Source organism: Corylus avellana, chromosome ca1 (genome assembly GCF_901000735.1).
Source record: "Corylus avellana chromosome ca1, CavTom2PMs-1.0".
Lineage (NCBI taxonomy): Eukaryota > Viridiplantae > Streptophyta > Magnoliopsida > Fagales > Betulaceae > Corylus > Corylus avellana.
In genome coordinates, this window is record NC_081541.1 from 24733663 (window position 1) to 24748202 (window position 14540).

General features: G+C 33.5%; 1 protein-coding gene across 1 annotated transcript; it reads right to left on the bottom strand.

Moving 5' to 3' along the window:
- Positions 1 to 404: 404 nt before the first annotated feature.
- LOC132168032 (uncharacterized) lies at positions 405 to 6616 on the bottom strand. Its single transcript, XM_059579099.1, has 7 exons — positions 6385 to 6616; positions 4516 to 4615; positions 4304 to 4424; positions 4066 to 4187; positions 3474 to 3595; positions 3220 to 3379; positions 405 to 798 (listed from the first exon to the last, which is right to left on the bottom strand). Exons 1-7 carry the CDS (start codon positions 6509 to 6511, stop codon positions 675 to 677), a joined length of 876 nt encoding a protein of 291 aa, XP_059435082.1. The 5' UTR covers positions 6512 to 6616; the 3' UTR covers positions 405 to 674.
- Positions 6617 to 14540: the final 7924 nt, after the last annotated feature.

The following is a 14540-nucleotide window of genomic DNA, read 5'->3' on the forward strand; positions in this document are numbered from 1 at the left end:
ATTTTTCTTTCGATTCCTAGTAATAACTATTTATTTTTTCAATGAAATAGCCGTTTTGTGTATCAAACATGTCCAAAGGAATCCTCTATTCAGTGACAACAAACATTAAATAAAAAAAATAAAAAAATAAAAACCTCGAAAGATGCGCCCAAAAATTTGTTAAACCCTACATTTCATGATTTTGTGCATCATACCTCAGAAGCAACAAGTATTGTACTAGTTGAACTTTTGTACACATGACAATGAACACTTTTAATGCATTCTACAATAATGTATTATTATAAGAGACCTGCTATTTTTCCATCTTCAAAATGAATAAAAGATGGAAAATAGCATTTCTCTTGTTATAGACTTAACTGAACACTGGAAGTCCTTTGCAGCTGCAGATATATGACCCAAGACAGTGCAGACTAAAATTTTGGTTTGCTTTAGCATGCCTCCATAAAACAACATATGAACTCAACACGCTACTGCACCAAGCAGGTTAAATAACAGTATATATTTTGCTATATACAAACTATAAAGGTGAAATAATTTTTTAAAAACTGTAATTACTTTTTGGTGTTGAGCCAATGTTTTATAACAAGGTTAGCGTGGTCTTTTTTTTTTTTTTTCAATGTGATTTGATGAATGGAACTATTGAGTATGAACAAGTTTGGCTCTTCACCCTGGAGTCAATGTGTTTCGACAACCGGAACGGTTGAGTATGAAGAAGTGCAACTCTCCAGTGTCTCCACCCTGGAGCCATTCACTTTGACCTTGGTCCAGGAAACCCTCCATGTCTGGAGCAGACTTTGCCTGCATTTAAGGGGCCACAGAAAATGCATGTGTGTGTGTGAGAGAGAGAGAGAGAGAGAGACCATGGGGGGATAATACAGCAGTAGTCAAACCACAGAAATCCTTCAGAAAACAACAGTTGCCAAAGCAGCCTAATATAGTGTACTGAGGAATGTGGTTTCTTTTGCTCAACTTTGAGAATTTGGATGGCTGCCAAACTTTATCAGTAAGTAGCATCCTAAGAATAAAAGAAACAATCATATCACCCAGTCCCATAGATACCATGACAATTATGCCTGATGGGTATTATTCAGGTGGGACATCATTCATTGCAACTTTTTAAAGTATGTTAAACTGAATGAAGGTGCATGATCATAGGGCAACTGAAGCAGTGGCGGAGACGGATATTTTATTTTGAGGGGGTCAGATGGTGAGACATTGTAAGAAAATATTATATGCATTTATCCATAATATTGTAAATTTTTTATGTCAATGTAGCAACTTCATAGAAAATTTTGGAACCAAATCTCAAGAATATTATTCTTTTATGAAAAATAAACAGGAAGGAAGATTATTTCATTTCTTTTGTACACTTGGTGGAAAATTCAGAAAATTTCAAAATAAGAATGAAGAAATATTTGTTTTAATAATTTAGGCTCTATTTGTTTTGACATTAAATATTTTCTAACATAAAACGTTTTCAATTGAAAACATTTTTCAAAAAAAAATTACTGATTTTTTGGTGTTCGGTTGCCACCTTCAAAATGCCTTCCTGAAAACAATTTCTGTTGTTTGGTTCCCGTTAAAAACATTGTCACTCCCTCGAGGGCAGCATTGGTAGGGGTGGCTCTGGTAGTGGTTGTTGTCAATGGGAGAAGGGTGGAGTTTGTTATGTGCCATGATGTGGTGGGGAGTTTGAAGAGAAGAGTTATAAGCGGAAAATGTCCTAAAAAACATAAACCATTTTAAGAATTTATGGTTGACCGAAAATGTTTTTGAGTTGACTGAGTTTTCTAAGTACAGCCAAGCAATCGAAAATACTGAAAATGTTTTACGGAAGTGCTTTACGTTGAAACAAATGGAACCTTAATCAAGTATCGTTGATACTTTTATACTTATCAAAAAAAAAAAAAATTGTTGATACTTTTTTTTTTTTGACAAGTGTTTGTTGATACTTTTATCTAATTGATTTAATTATCATCTTTTTAGGAGTATATGAAAGATTGCAAGAATCATATTAAAATTTATTCAACAAGCTCTAAGTTAATACATTTTAACTTTATATTCATCCAATTAGGACTTTAGTCCTTTAAATCAATAACTACTGCAATTGAGTTATAAATGGAAATAAAACATTTTATTAGAACAAGGATTAACTAGGAATTCAAATGCATGTGCTTAATACATAAACTAACTTGGTGTCCTTCTTTGTGATATATATACACACACACACATACATACATAAATACATATACCGGTAATCTCATTTGCCAATAGGAGACCATTTTATAGTCTGCAAAACAGTGGGGTAACGTAGCATTTTTATTGAAGAGACTCCATAATATTGTTGAATTTCTAAGGGATAGAAAAAACATTTTGGATACTTTGGGGCGCCACTAACCACAAGGCAGAAGAAGTTGGAAAAAGTTGGGAAAGTGAGATGCACGCATGCCCTCGAAATTGGAGAAATTAGAATTGTCCACTTTTACTAATCAAAAAGAAGAGAAAAACAAAATACAAAAAGAGTGAGACATTGGATGGGGCAGTTACTAGAAGAGAGAGCAATTCTTTTATACTTAAGGGAGAGGCATATTCATTATAACACTAAATGAAGAGATGTGGGGAAAAATTTACTAGACAGTTCGCTAAAGTGAAAATAATTTGTCCAATGAATTGATAAGTAATTTATTCCATCATCAACCTTTTGTTTCTAACGAGAATTGTTGTAATTAGAATCTAACAGGGTGTGGCCAGGGGTGGAACTAGAAATTAGGAAAGGGAGGGACAAAAAAAAAATTAAAAATGGAGGTAAAAATTAATTTTGGGGCGCCCACTTCATAAAAATACATAAAATGTAGAAGAAATTTTTAATTTCGTGGCATTTCTAAAATTTTGTGGGGCCCCGGGACCCCCCAAAGGCAGGGGTGGTTCCACCCCTGGGTGGGGAGCTACAAACATGAAAAGGATGTTCCCTTGGAATATAGGGTAGATAATAATTATGGTATGGACATCTAGTTTAGAAAAAGAGAAATCTTGCATGTAATTATAAAATCATTAAATTCCCAGGAGGCATCCGATTATGCATGCATAATCAAGAAAGTCAGGTATAATTAACCAAATTCTAGACAATTCTTTAGCAAGGACTTCCATATATCTACATAATGAAATCAGATATTCAGTTTATAGTAAGCAACAGGAGGTTAAGACAAAAGTTAAAATTACCTCTCTGGTTCAATACTCCTCTTTGCAAGCATAAGTGTCAAGAACACAGGAACCATGGCAGCACACAAATGCTTAAGAGTGTGCCCACTGACAATATGATGAGTCCATTCGTAAATCACTTTATCTGCTGCTTCTTCCACTTTAGCTAAAAGATAAAATCCTGCGTGTAAAGAATTAGTGTCATACTCATCATAGCACAAGATAAAGATATTTTAAGCATATAAAAAAGGAAACACTTGTTGAAAAACACAAACCTGCAGCCCAAAGCCAGTACGTGGAATGTGTATACATTGGAGGCAATAAGATAGCCATCACAGGAATGGCAATGCAAGGAACAAACTGGACGAGAGCGTATGGGCGGAGGTCATCAAAAAACCTGCCAAAAATAGTTCCAGTACTTTATTCAGTGACAATGCAGAACAAAAGCCTCTAGACCATGTCTCATTTTTCTGATAGATAATAAAATTGTATAAAAATTGGATTACCCCAAAAAGAATCTAGACCGTTTGTTATTATGAGGTGGTTAAACCAATCCTATCCAAAGTGACAGTGCAGTCACCAAGATGTCTCTTTAAATAGTCTAAAGTTAACCTCATATAGCAATTCCAGCAAGTGATTTTACGGTCAAATTCCAAGCCTCATAATGGTTTAACACCTGACTAGCCCCCCACTTGCCTAAGCAATAAATTACAGAATAATTGTCAAAATTCTAAAGCATTTTAGTATAGAACACAAGTCATTTAGCAATGTAGGCAAAAGACTTCCATCCCTAGCATTGAAAAAGTCTATGTCCACCATCAGGAATCAAACCATATAGTGCTTACAACAAAGAAATAAAGTGCTTACCTCCAATAGAAAATGCTTATTATGCCTGCCGTAAGTAGTGGTATGATGGAGATTGTCCCCTTCCTTTCATCAATCCTTTCAATGATAAAAATCGAGATTATTGATGTGAATGCAATAGTCATCTGTGTTTGTCATAAACAGCTAATATGTCAGAGGTAAAACAATACCATATAAACAATTTTAGAATAACAGTTGAGATTCTGTGGAATTAAATTGTCTTTCATCACAAAGCACTCACCGGCAAGCGATCCCACACAAGACGAGCATCATTTGGCTTGAGATGATAATATGCAGATCCAAAAGCAACGGCAGCAACACCAATGTAGAAAAATGTCCAACCACAAAGCTCTCCTTGCAAGCTTTTGATGCAAATATTGAACCATGATCAGTAATCACAATAATCTTCATGTAGGGCTTATATCAGAATGATAGTTACAGAAACCACATTACCTCAGCCTGAAATAATTCCCATGATAGCAAAGCACAAGCCCTATGACACCAATAACAAGGAAAGGAAAATTTGAAACCACATTAAGTGTATTAGGGATACCTGAAATATCATAAAGAAGCCTGTCAGTTGTAAAATGAGAAACTTCAATACTGCTCAAGTTGAATGATAGGCACAATTAAAAGACTAAACAACTCATGAAGCACACCAGGGGCAAGGGGTTTCGCCAAGAACATGCATTATCATCCTCACCCACTGCCCCACTTTATATTTCAAAATTCTAAAAAGTCAAGAAAACATGAGCATGTAGATAGAACCATGCATATCAGCTAAATGATTAGTTAGATTAACATGTCAATCATAACACAACTGCTAGGTAACCAGCCGACCTGCTCAACACATAGATACTGCCCAGTTTTATTTTACAACTCTTTGACAGTTTGGTAGCTTAGTCATGGTTGGTGTCTTGACTCACACTGTTTACTGCTTAGTGAGCATAATCACTGGCTTAAAGTAGTAGCTGAACAAAGTCACGCCAATATAGAGGGCTATGCCTCAACTAAGTCAACGCCTCCAACTCTCCCAGGACACTTGTGAGTGTCAATGGGCAGGGCATCAACTCGACTGGATAAGTCGACCTCTTTTAGGATACTAGTGAATCTCAAAGGCCAAGATACAAAATGCATAAAAATATAAAACAAGTACACCTCAGGCTAAATATATGCCTTTTATAATAGCCCAAAATTTCTTCTTGAGCCCTAAAGCTTTTTATTATCACCTCTTTCAACTGCACCTTGCAAACACCCAAGCTCTGATAGAGCTAGAAGTTTCAATGTTAAACATGAATTCAAACTTCTTATTTTTTTGTTTTTCTGTTGATAAGTACAAAATTTATTAAAAGGACCAAAGATGATGCAGCCCATTTACACAGGCAGTTTACAAGAAGCGACCCCCTAAAGGGATAGCAACTACCAACACTTAATAAAAGTCTAAAAATCCAGAAAAGAAGTGGAGTAGGGAAAAACCACTCCTGCAAGTGAATCCATAGCCCTCCTCAAAGATAAACCCTAGTATAATGCAGAGACCATTCTATCCCATGTCAAAAGCTCGCCTATTATGTCCCAAGTCCAAACCAAATACTTCACCCCAAATGCCATGGCACAGTACACCAAGTTACTCTCCTTTCTTTATCCCCAAACTCTTCATGCCACCTCCCCCAGATCCCTTTTGCAGTTTGAAGAAGCACCCAACTAACACCAAACAGAAAGAAGAAGAAAAAAAAAAAAAAAAAAAAAAGAGCAAAAATCTCTCACAACCGGATAGGGTATTGCACTAAGAGACGATCCACGGACTCTCCATCTCTCTCGCATGTGTTGATTTGGTTGAATTGACCAAAAATTGCTTCTTCCTAACAATCCTCGAATTCAGCCATGACCTTATTGAATTTGATCATATATTGATAATAGCTAGTAACAGGACTTTCTCGGATCGAATTTATTCCTCCCAGGAACTTATTCCCGATCCAATGCTTCTTTTCAAAAACATGGCCTCAAAACTCACTGATTGCATATCTAACTTACCAATACAAAAATATACTTCTTTTTACCAAATAATTATGCTAACAGTATTCATAATATTTTATTAAAAAAAAAAACCCTCAAAATAAGCGAATTCATGCAGTCAAAAATTTAACAAATCAATTCCACTTCCAACTGGATCAAACTTTCAAAATGGTAAAACATGCATCACAGCCTATACATACAACTTCTTGATATCTATATATATATATATATGTGTGTGTGTGTGTGTGTGTTGCTTTCAAGAGAGATCGAGAGGGTGAATGAGGAACCCTAAAAAAAAGGGCATATTACCGAAGAATTCGCGTTTGTCAGCAAAATCGTGGTAAGCTTCAGACTGAGGAATGGCTGGGGTCACAATCATCAGCACAACGAAGCAAAGGATCGCTACTCCCCACGCGTAAACGGTGCGTTTCTTCATTTCCAAGCTTCACATCTGACACAGAAGCAGATAGAGATCACCAAAGCATGCTTACTTGTTTTGGTTTTGTTCGAATCGAAATCTTTTCAGTCCGCTTATTGACTTATTGTATCGGGTCGGTCCGGATTTCGGATCTTTATGGGTTCATCGCAGTCAAAATTGAAACATAATATTATTTTTTTTTCCTTTCTCGGCTTTTTCTTAATGGAAATTAGGCCTTGTTTCTTAACCACTGACCCCATTCCCTTCCTGGTTACTGTTCATGACTTACATTAAAGAAAAAAAGAAAACAAATTGAGAATAATATATGGTATAAAAAAGTGAAAAAGTAGTATTGACTCTTGAAAAATTGAAAAGTTTTATTTTGTAGTAATTTTTTTATTTAAATAGTAGTAAAAAATAAATTATATAATATAAAAAATGAAAATATTTTAATGTTGATTTTTTTGGAAAAGCGAAAGTGAATAGTATTAAGAGAAAAGGAAGGGAAGGAAAAATGTTAACAAACACCTACTCAGTATGTTTGGCAAAAAACTAAAAAACACTTTTCCTCTCTAAAAAATCCCAAAATGTGTTTTGGTCAAAGCTTGAAAAATAAGACTTTTTTTTTTTCTATGGTTAAGTACATTTTTGTCCCATGTGGATTAACAATTTTATTTTTTGCCATCAGTTTAGTTTTTCTATATATTAATTAAAAATACAAAATTAAAATTTTAAAATTAAAAAATAAGGATAAAGTCCATACCCATAAACTATGGCCGATTAATGATGTCCTCTTTAATTGTGACATGTCCCTAAACTACCAAAACATTGTCAATGTTCCCCCTAAGACTAGCAATAAGACAAAAATGCCCCTATAGATTTCTCAATAAGACAACAATACCCCTAAAAATTCAAAAAAAAAATTGATTTTTTTTAAAAAACGAAAAATTTTAATTTAAAGATAATATTTTTTTTAAAAAAAAATTTAAACAAAAATTTTTAATTTTTTTTTTAAACGGAAATTTTTATTAAAAAAAAAAACTATTTTTTTATTTAGTTTTAAAAAACAAAAAATTTCATTTTATTAAACGAAAATTTTATTCTTTAAAACGTAAATTTTTATTTAAATAAAATTATAAAACAAAAATTTTTTAAAAAAATAAACGAAAATTTTCAGTTTTTATAAAAAAAATCAATTTTTTTTTTTAATTTTTTTCTTATAAAATTGATTTAGTTTTAGCTTTTTCTAGAAGTTTTAGTTTTTTTTTTCTATATTAATTTTACTAAGGGTAATTTAGTCATGGGGTGAACATTAATAATTTTTGGTAGTTTGGGGGGGGAACATTGTCACAATTGAAAGTTTGGTGGGGGACATTGTCAATTCAGTAGTAGTTTGAGGAGGACATTGTCAATTGAGTGGTAGTTTGAGGGGGTTATATAGACTTTTCCCTTAAAAATATTATAAAATTATAGAGAAAATATATATGTAAAATACAGAGAAAAAGGATGGCTTGAGCCAACCCTTTGGACAGCATGGGTGGCCAGCCACCCCATGAGGGTGGCTTTACAGATTGGGGGTGGTTGGGCCACCTCCAATTTAAAGAAGATGAGATCTTTTTATTCCTTCTTCTGTGGAGTTGCTTCCCGACATTTGTAAGGGCATGTAAGATCAGCTGCTTTGCCTTTGCAAAATACCTTTTACATCCACCACCACTTGCATTATCTATCCTCTCTGTGCTGCGTTCCATCGTCTTGTCTGACATGGATCCCACCACCATTGGCACCAACATTGAAGATCTCCTTACAGATATAGACATCAATTTTTAGTTGTCCAGATTTACGTTCTTGCAGCAAAACTCCCACGCTGATAATATAAGAAATAATATATTATTTGTAAAAGATTTGATCAAGAAGATGGGATTAGACAAGAAGTAGAAGAAAACTCGGTTGAAAATGATTGGAAATAGGGGTTGGGTTTGAAGTTTCTCCAAGGAATAGTCGAGAATTTAGGGTTGGCCCTTTGGGTAGCCAAGCCATCCCTAAGGACCATGAGAGTGGTTCGGCCACTTTCAGACAAACCAGACAAACCGATCTGGGGTAGGGTGGCCAAAACCACTCCAAGCCAAACTGGCAAGGGGAGGCTTCAGCCACCCCCATGGGGGTAGTCATCCACCCCTAAGGGCAAAATGGGGTAGCCTTCTAGACAAACCGATCTGGAGTGGGGTGGCTGAAACCACCCCAAGCCAAACGAGGGTGGCCAAGTCACCCTAAACTGGCAAGGGGTGGCTTCAGCCACCCCCATGGGGGTAGCTGTCCACCCCTAAGGGCAAAATGGGGGTGGCTAGCCACCCCATGTTGTCCCAAAGAGCCACCCCCCTTTCTCCTGTTTTTTTTTTTAAAAAAAAAAAAAAAAATTTAAAATTTTTATTTTGTATTTTTAATTAATATATGGACACATGTCGATTGTTTAATAGTGCTAACATGACTTTCTGTCAAATTTTGAATGGAATTTAGACGGAAGGGATAAAAACTAAACCTTAAGGGACGAAAAATAAAATTGTTAAACCACATGGGGCAAAAAGGTATTTAACAATTTTTTTCTAAAAAAAAAACTCTGGTTTTTTTTATAAAGAGAAATGATTCATGTTAATATTTTTCTCATATATTTTTTCATCTCATCTTATAAATCAATTATTAGATTTGTGGATTTAAGTGGACCCACACAAATCCAATGGTAGACTCCACAAATCTAATGGTTGGTCTATTTGAGTTTGTAAAATGATATGGAAAAAAAAATTATTAACGTGAACCATTTTTATTCTATAAACAAAAGTCCTATTTCCCAATGCAGTCCTAAACATATTCTAAAGATTGCGCTAAAGAGCTTAAAAAATACTTTTAATACTCAAAATAGGATTAGGATCCCCTGAAATCCTAAGAGGGATCCAGATTATGAAATTAGAGGATCCTGGGCATCCATTTTCATCCAAAGGCTAGATCCCGCCACGTGTCCCATTAACTTAAAAAAACTTTAAAATAATAAAATAATATTTAAAATTTAAAAAGTAATTATAAAAGAAAATAATAAAATTTTAAAACAAAAAATAATAAAATACTTGGGGTCTAAGGCAAAATTGGGGTAGCCGGCCACCTCATTTTTGGCAATCCACCCCCAACCATCGGTTAGGGGTGGCCGAAACTACCACCATGGCCCTTAGGTGGACAATCCACCTCAAGAGCCATGGTGGTGGCTTCGGTCACGCCCAAATAGCGGTTGGGATTGGCATTTGGCCATTGGGGGTGAATCAGTCATCCCCAACCTTCGGGTTGCCGGCCACCCCATATGGTAAAATTGGGGTGGCCGGCCACCCAAAGTATTTTCTTCTTTTTTAAAAAAAAAAAAAATTATTTTATTATTTTCTTTTATAACTACTTTTTAAATTTTAAATATTATTTTATTATTTTCTTTTATAACTACTTTTTAAATTTTAAATATTATTTTATTATTTTAAAGGTTTTTTAAGTTAGTGGGACATGTGGAGGGATCCTGGCCTTTGGATTAAAATGGATGGCCAGAATCCCCTAATTCCAGAATCTGGAATCCCCTCAGGATTTCAGGGATTCGAATCCCTCAAAATATGTGTCAAACAAAAATATGAGATGTTTGATAAAAAATTCTAAAAATATTTAGGGAAATGCTAGGTGTTCTTCTAGTGTTCTCCTAATTATGATGTGGCTTTTAAAATCATCAATAGATTAAAAGTCAATATTTAGAGATTATCATTATTAACTTTTAATCTATTAATGATTTTAAAAGTCACATCACAATTAGAAAGACATTAAGAGAACACTAGCAGAACACCTAGCATTTCACAAATATTTATTTGACTTTTTTCATTCTAAAAATGGCCAAAAAACACATAAAAATCTCTTTTTGAATCATGCTCTAAGGGTGCGTTTGGCATTACGATCTCACAGGCCAAACACACGATTTTAATCAAAATCGCAAAATTAGAACCATTTGGGGATTGCATTTAAAAAAGCAGTCATTTAAAAACATGAAAAAACCACGATATTTCTTTCGGCATGTGAAGTGATGCTTATTTGAAAATGCACGATTTTAAAGTGAAGTAGTGTTTTTGCACAATAGTGATGATAAGCGTTAGTTACCAAAATTAACCTCAATGAACAACGAAATTCCATACATACCCACACAAAATAGATCCAAACCCTCGTACATTCTCTTCTTTTTTATTTCTCTTTGCCTCTATGCTTTCTCGATTATCTTATTGACGTTGGGCCACTCCTTAATTTCACGCACGGTTGTCTTCATCGAGGTTGTTTGGCAAACAACACCGCCACCTCTAAATACTATTCACTTCATTCTTAAAATAAATCTACATCAAAACATTCTCACTTTTATATCATATCATTCATTTTTTATATTACATCATTCATTTTTTACTATTATACAAATAAAAAATCACTACAAAACAAAACTTTTTCACTTTTCAATACTAATTTTTTACTTTTTTGTACTAATTATTATTATTATTATTTATTTATTTAAGTGAAGAGTGTGTGGGGGTGTTTGTGTTGTTTAACAAACCCCCCATCGTGTTCTGCCGCATCTCAAGTAAGCATCTTACCTTGTTTCAGTTGTTTGTAATGATTTTGAAGAGTAAGGGATCGAAAGATAATGTTTTTTTTTTTTAAAGTGAGAGCAAGATTCGACCAGAGAAAATAGAGGAAGATAAGCAAGAAGAATGGTCGGAGTTGGAGTGCTTGAAAGAGAAGATACCAAATGTGATGGAGATCTGATTGAAAAAAAAAAAACAAAAAGAGATTTGCAATGTAATGAAAAGAAGTGCGTAAGCGTAATGTACTATTGAGATGCCGATAAGTTTGACACTAGTGTGTGGAAATTTTTAAAAAAAAAATCGCTTTTTTTTTCCGAATTTATTAGATTATTTTTGTGTTATTAAAAAACATATAGGGTTATTTTTGTCTTTTTATTGGTCTCGGGGGACATTGTCAATTTTTTGGTAGTTTAGAGGGACATTGTCTCAATTGAAAGGTTTTTTTTTTGAGAAAGACATTGTTAATTGAGTTATAGATTGAGAAAAGTATGTGGACTTATATATATATTTTCCACTATTTTATTTAATTATGATTTTTTTTTCATGGTATTAGGGCAATATGTTAATGCTAGTATTGGATCAAGTGGTCCTGTGATTTTTTTTTTTTTTATTTTTTAAGATAAAAAAAAAAAAAAATTAATCATGTCTAGTAAGAGAGCTTAAATCTCAAGGTAAATCGACGGTGGAATCAGAGACGGATTTAGGGTGGACTGGTAGTCGCCTTGGTCCCATACCGATGGAGGACATTTAAAGTTATAGTAAAAGGTATGTGAATTTTTCTTCTTATTTTTATTTTGCTATTTTATTTCTTTATATATATATATATATATATATATATATATATATATATGGTATTAGGGCATAGACTAATGCTAGAATTGGATCAAGTGGTGCTATGATTTTTTTTTTTTTCCTGCTTTATTGTCTTCCGCTTAAAAAAGAAAAATTACTCACGTCTAGATCGACGGTGGAATCTGGGACGGATTTAGGGGAGACTGGTAGTGGCCTTAGTCCCCCCAAAATACAAGAAAAAAACATTTTTAAGATTAAAAAAAAAAAAAAAAAGTTTTAAGGTAAAAAAAATAATAATAATTTAAAGTATTTTTTGCCAATCAATCCTTCTTTAAAAAAATTTTAGCTCTTAGTCTCCCAAACTCAAAGCTAGCTCCGTCCCTGGGTGAAACCAACACCATCTCCGGCAATCATCATCCGCTTGTAGTGATCTTCCTCCAACTGTTACCAGTCAGCTGCAACCGATCTCCGCCAAGGCCGCTTCATATCACGCCAGCACCTAGGCCATCGGTGAGTAGCGAGGACGTCTCTACATGCCAATATGATCACTGTTCAGAAGAAATTGTTTCGGTGGTTGAGGAAATAAGTCGTCTTTTTTTGTTTAAAAAATAAAAATGGTGGTATGCATTCAGAATCAGAATTATGCGTTTTGCTTCTAAAAAAAACAGAATGATGCGTTTTGAAAAAAACAAAAAAAAAAAGAGTTGAAAAGTAATAGAAAAAAAAACAAAGAAAAGAAGCAGATAAAAAAAAAAAATCAAAAGATGCAAAGTTTCCTATCTTTCGGCCCTTTGTTGGCCCAATCATTATTTGGTCTATTATTTGTCATTTGTTGATCCAAATTGATTTTTGGTCCTTTGTTAACCTAATGTTTTTGGCATTTGCGGTATTATTTAAAACCCATACATATTTAAGCCCATAATTGGCTCATATAGGGCCCATATTTTACTCATTTTTGCTTGTCCTTTGAGATATTGTTTAAAACCCTAACCTACTTCAACCCTTTGTTGGCTTTTATTTAAAATCATTTGTTGGCTATCATTTTGGCCCATTGTTATTGAACGCGCATCTCCGATTACCATCGTTGACCTTAGTTGATCCAGACCGATTTTTGGCCATTTGTTGACCCAATGTTTTTGGCCTTTGTGATTTTGTTTAAAAGCCATACCTATTTAACCCCACAATTGGCTCTCATATATGACCCATAGTTAGCTCATTTTTATTTGGCCTTTGAGATATTATTTAGGGAAAATTACAGTTTACCCCCCCAAAGTTGACAGCGTTTTTCAATTCGAACATCAAAGTTTCAATTTTTGCAATCCACCCTCACAAAGTTCTAATTTTTTTCAATTCGACCAATATCATCCCAAAATTCCCATATTGCCCCTGATTTTTTTTTTATTTTTTTATTTTTTATGAAAACGAAAACAAATTTGGGGGTGCACAAATGACCAGGTGACCAAAGGGGTGGCTACGGCCACCACGAATTTTTTTAAAATTTTTTTATAAAAAATAAAAAAATAAAAATTAGGGGCAATATGGGAAGTTTTGGATAAAATTGGTCAAATTGCAAAAATTTGGAACTTTGAGGGGGTGAATTGCAAAAATTGAAACTTTGGTGTTCGAATTGAAAAACGCTGTCAACTTTGAGGGGGTAAACTGTAATTTTCCCTATTATTTAAAACCCTGACCTATTTCAGCTTTTTGTTGGCTTTCATTTTGGCCCATTGTTAGTGAACGTGCATCTTTGATTACCATCTCCGACCGCATCCAATCATTATTGTCAACCATTGCCATCTCCAAAATATATATTCCAAACTCAAGTTTTCAGAATCCTTCTATCTTGAGTGTGAGGGGGGTGTTGGCAATATTATAAGATTTGGTTTAGATTGTAATTGAATGTATTCATATTATGTGATTTTTATTAGAAAAAAAAAAAAAATATTATGTGATTTTGTTTTGTTTTATTGTATTTTATTCAAATCTGATTTAATTTGATATCTCCTTATTTTTAAGGATCTCTTGTATTGCCAAACAATCAATTGAATGAGAGCAAATGTAATCCTTAGGGCTTTATCCTATAAACGTAAGTTATAAACCGAATCACGTACAATTATTTGTGTCTATTTTTTTTTTTTTTTGATTTTTTTTTCTTTTTTCATTTAATTATGATTTTCTTCGGACTTCAACATTATTGCTAATATGTTATAATCAACAACGACATGTCGTCGCAAATAAGTTTGGATTTTTTTTTATATATATATCATTGCCAATTGTCAATGGTTTTTTTTTTTTATTTTTTTTTATTTTAATATTACTTTTTGGTCGATTGTTGTTTTACTTTTTTCAAAGTAAGTAATTCTAAACACGTTATGAAAAAGGGAAGACCATTTAAAAGGGTTTGCATTAAGCTCTAAAAACACAATACATGTACTTCTTAAAACAATCTAAGAGTCTATAGCACTTCATTAACTAAGGGTTCGTTTGAAATTGTAATTTTAATAAGTATAATTTTAAAAATTGTATTTTTGAAATTGTTACTTTTTAAAATCGTAAAAGCATTTGGTAAAACATGTTAAAAAGTTTTTTTATTTTTTTTATTTTTATTAAATATT

Coding starts and splice junctions, on each gene's coding strand:
- LOC132168032 (XM_059579099.1), bottom strand. CDS start 6,511: ATGAAGAAACGCACCGTTTACGCGTGGGGAGTAGCGATCCTTTGCTTC. Junction 4,188..4,303: donor TTGTGTGGGATCGCTTGCCG/GTGAGTGCTTTG, acceptor TGACAAACACAG/ATGACTATTGCATTCACATC. Junction 3,380..3,473: donor GTACTGGCTTTGGGCTGCAG/GTTTGTGTTTTT, acceptor CTTTACACGCAG/GATTTTATCTTTTAGCTAAA.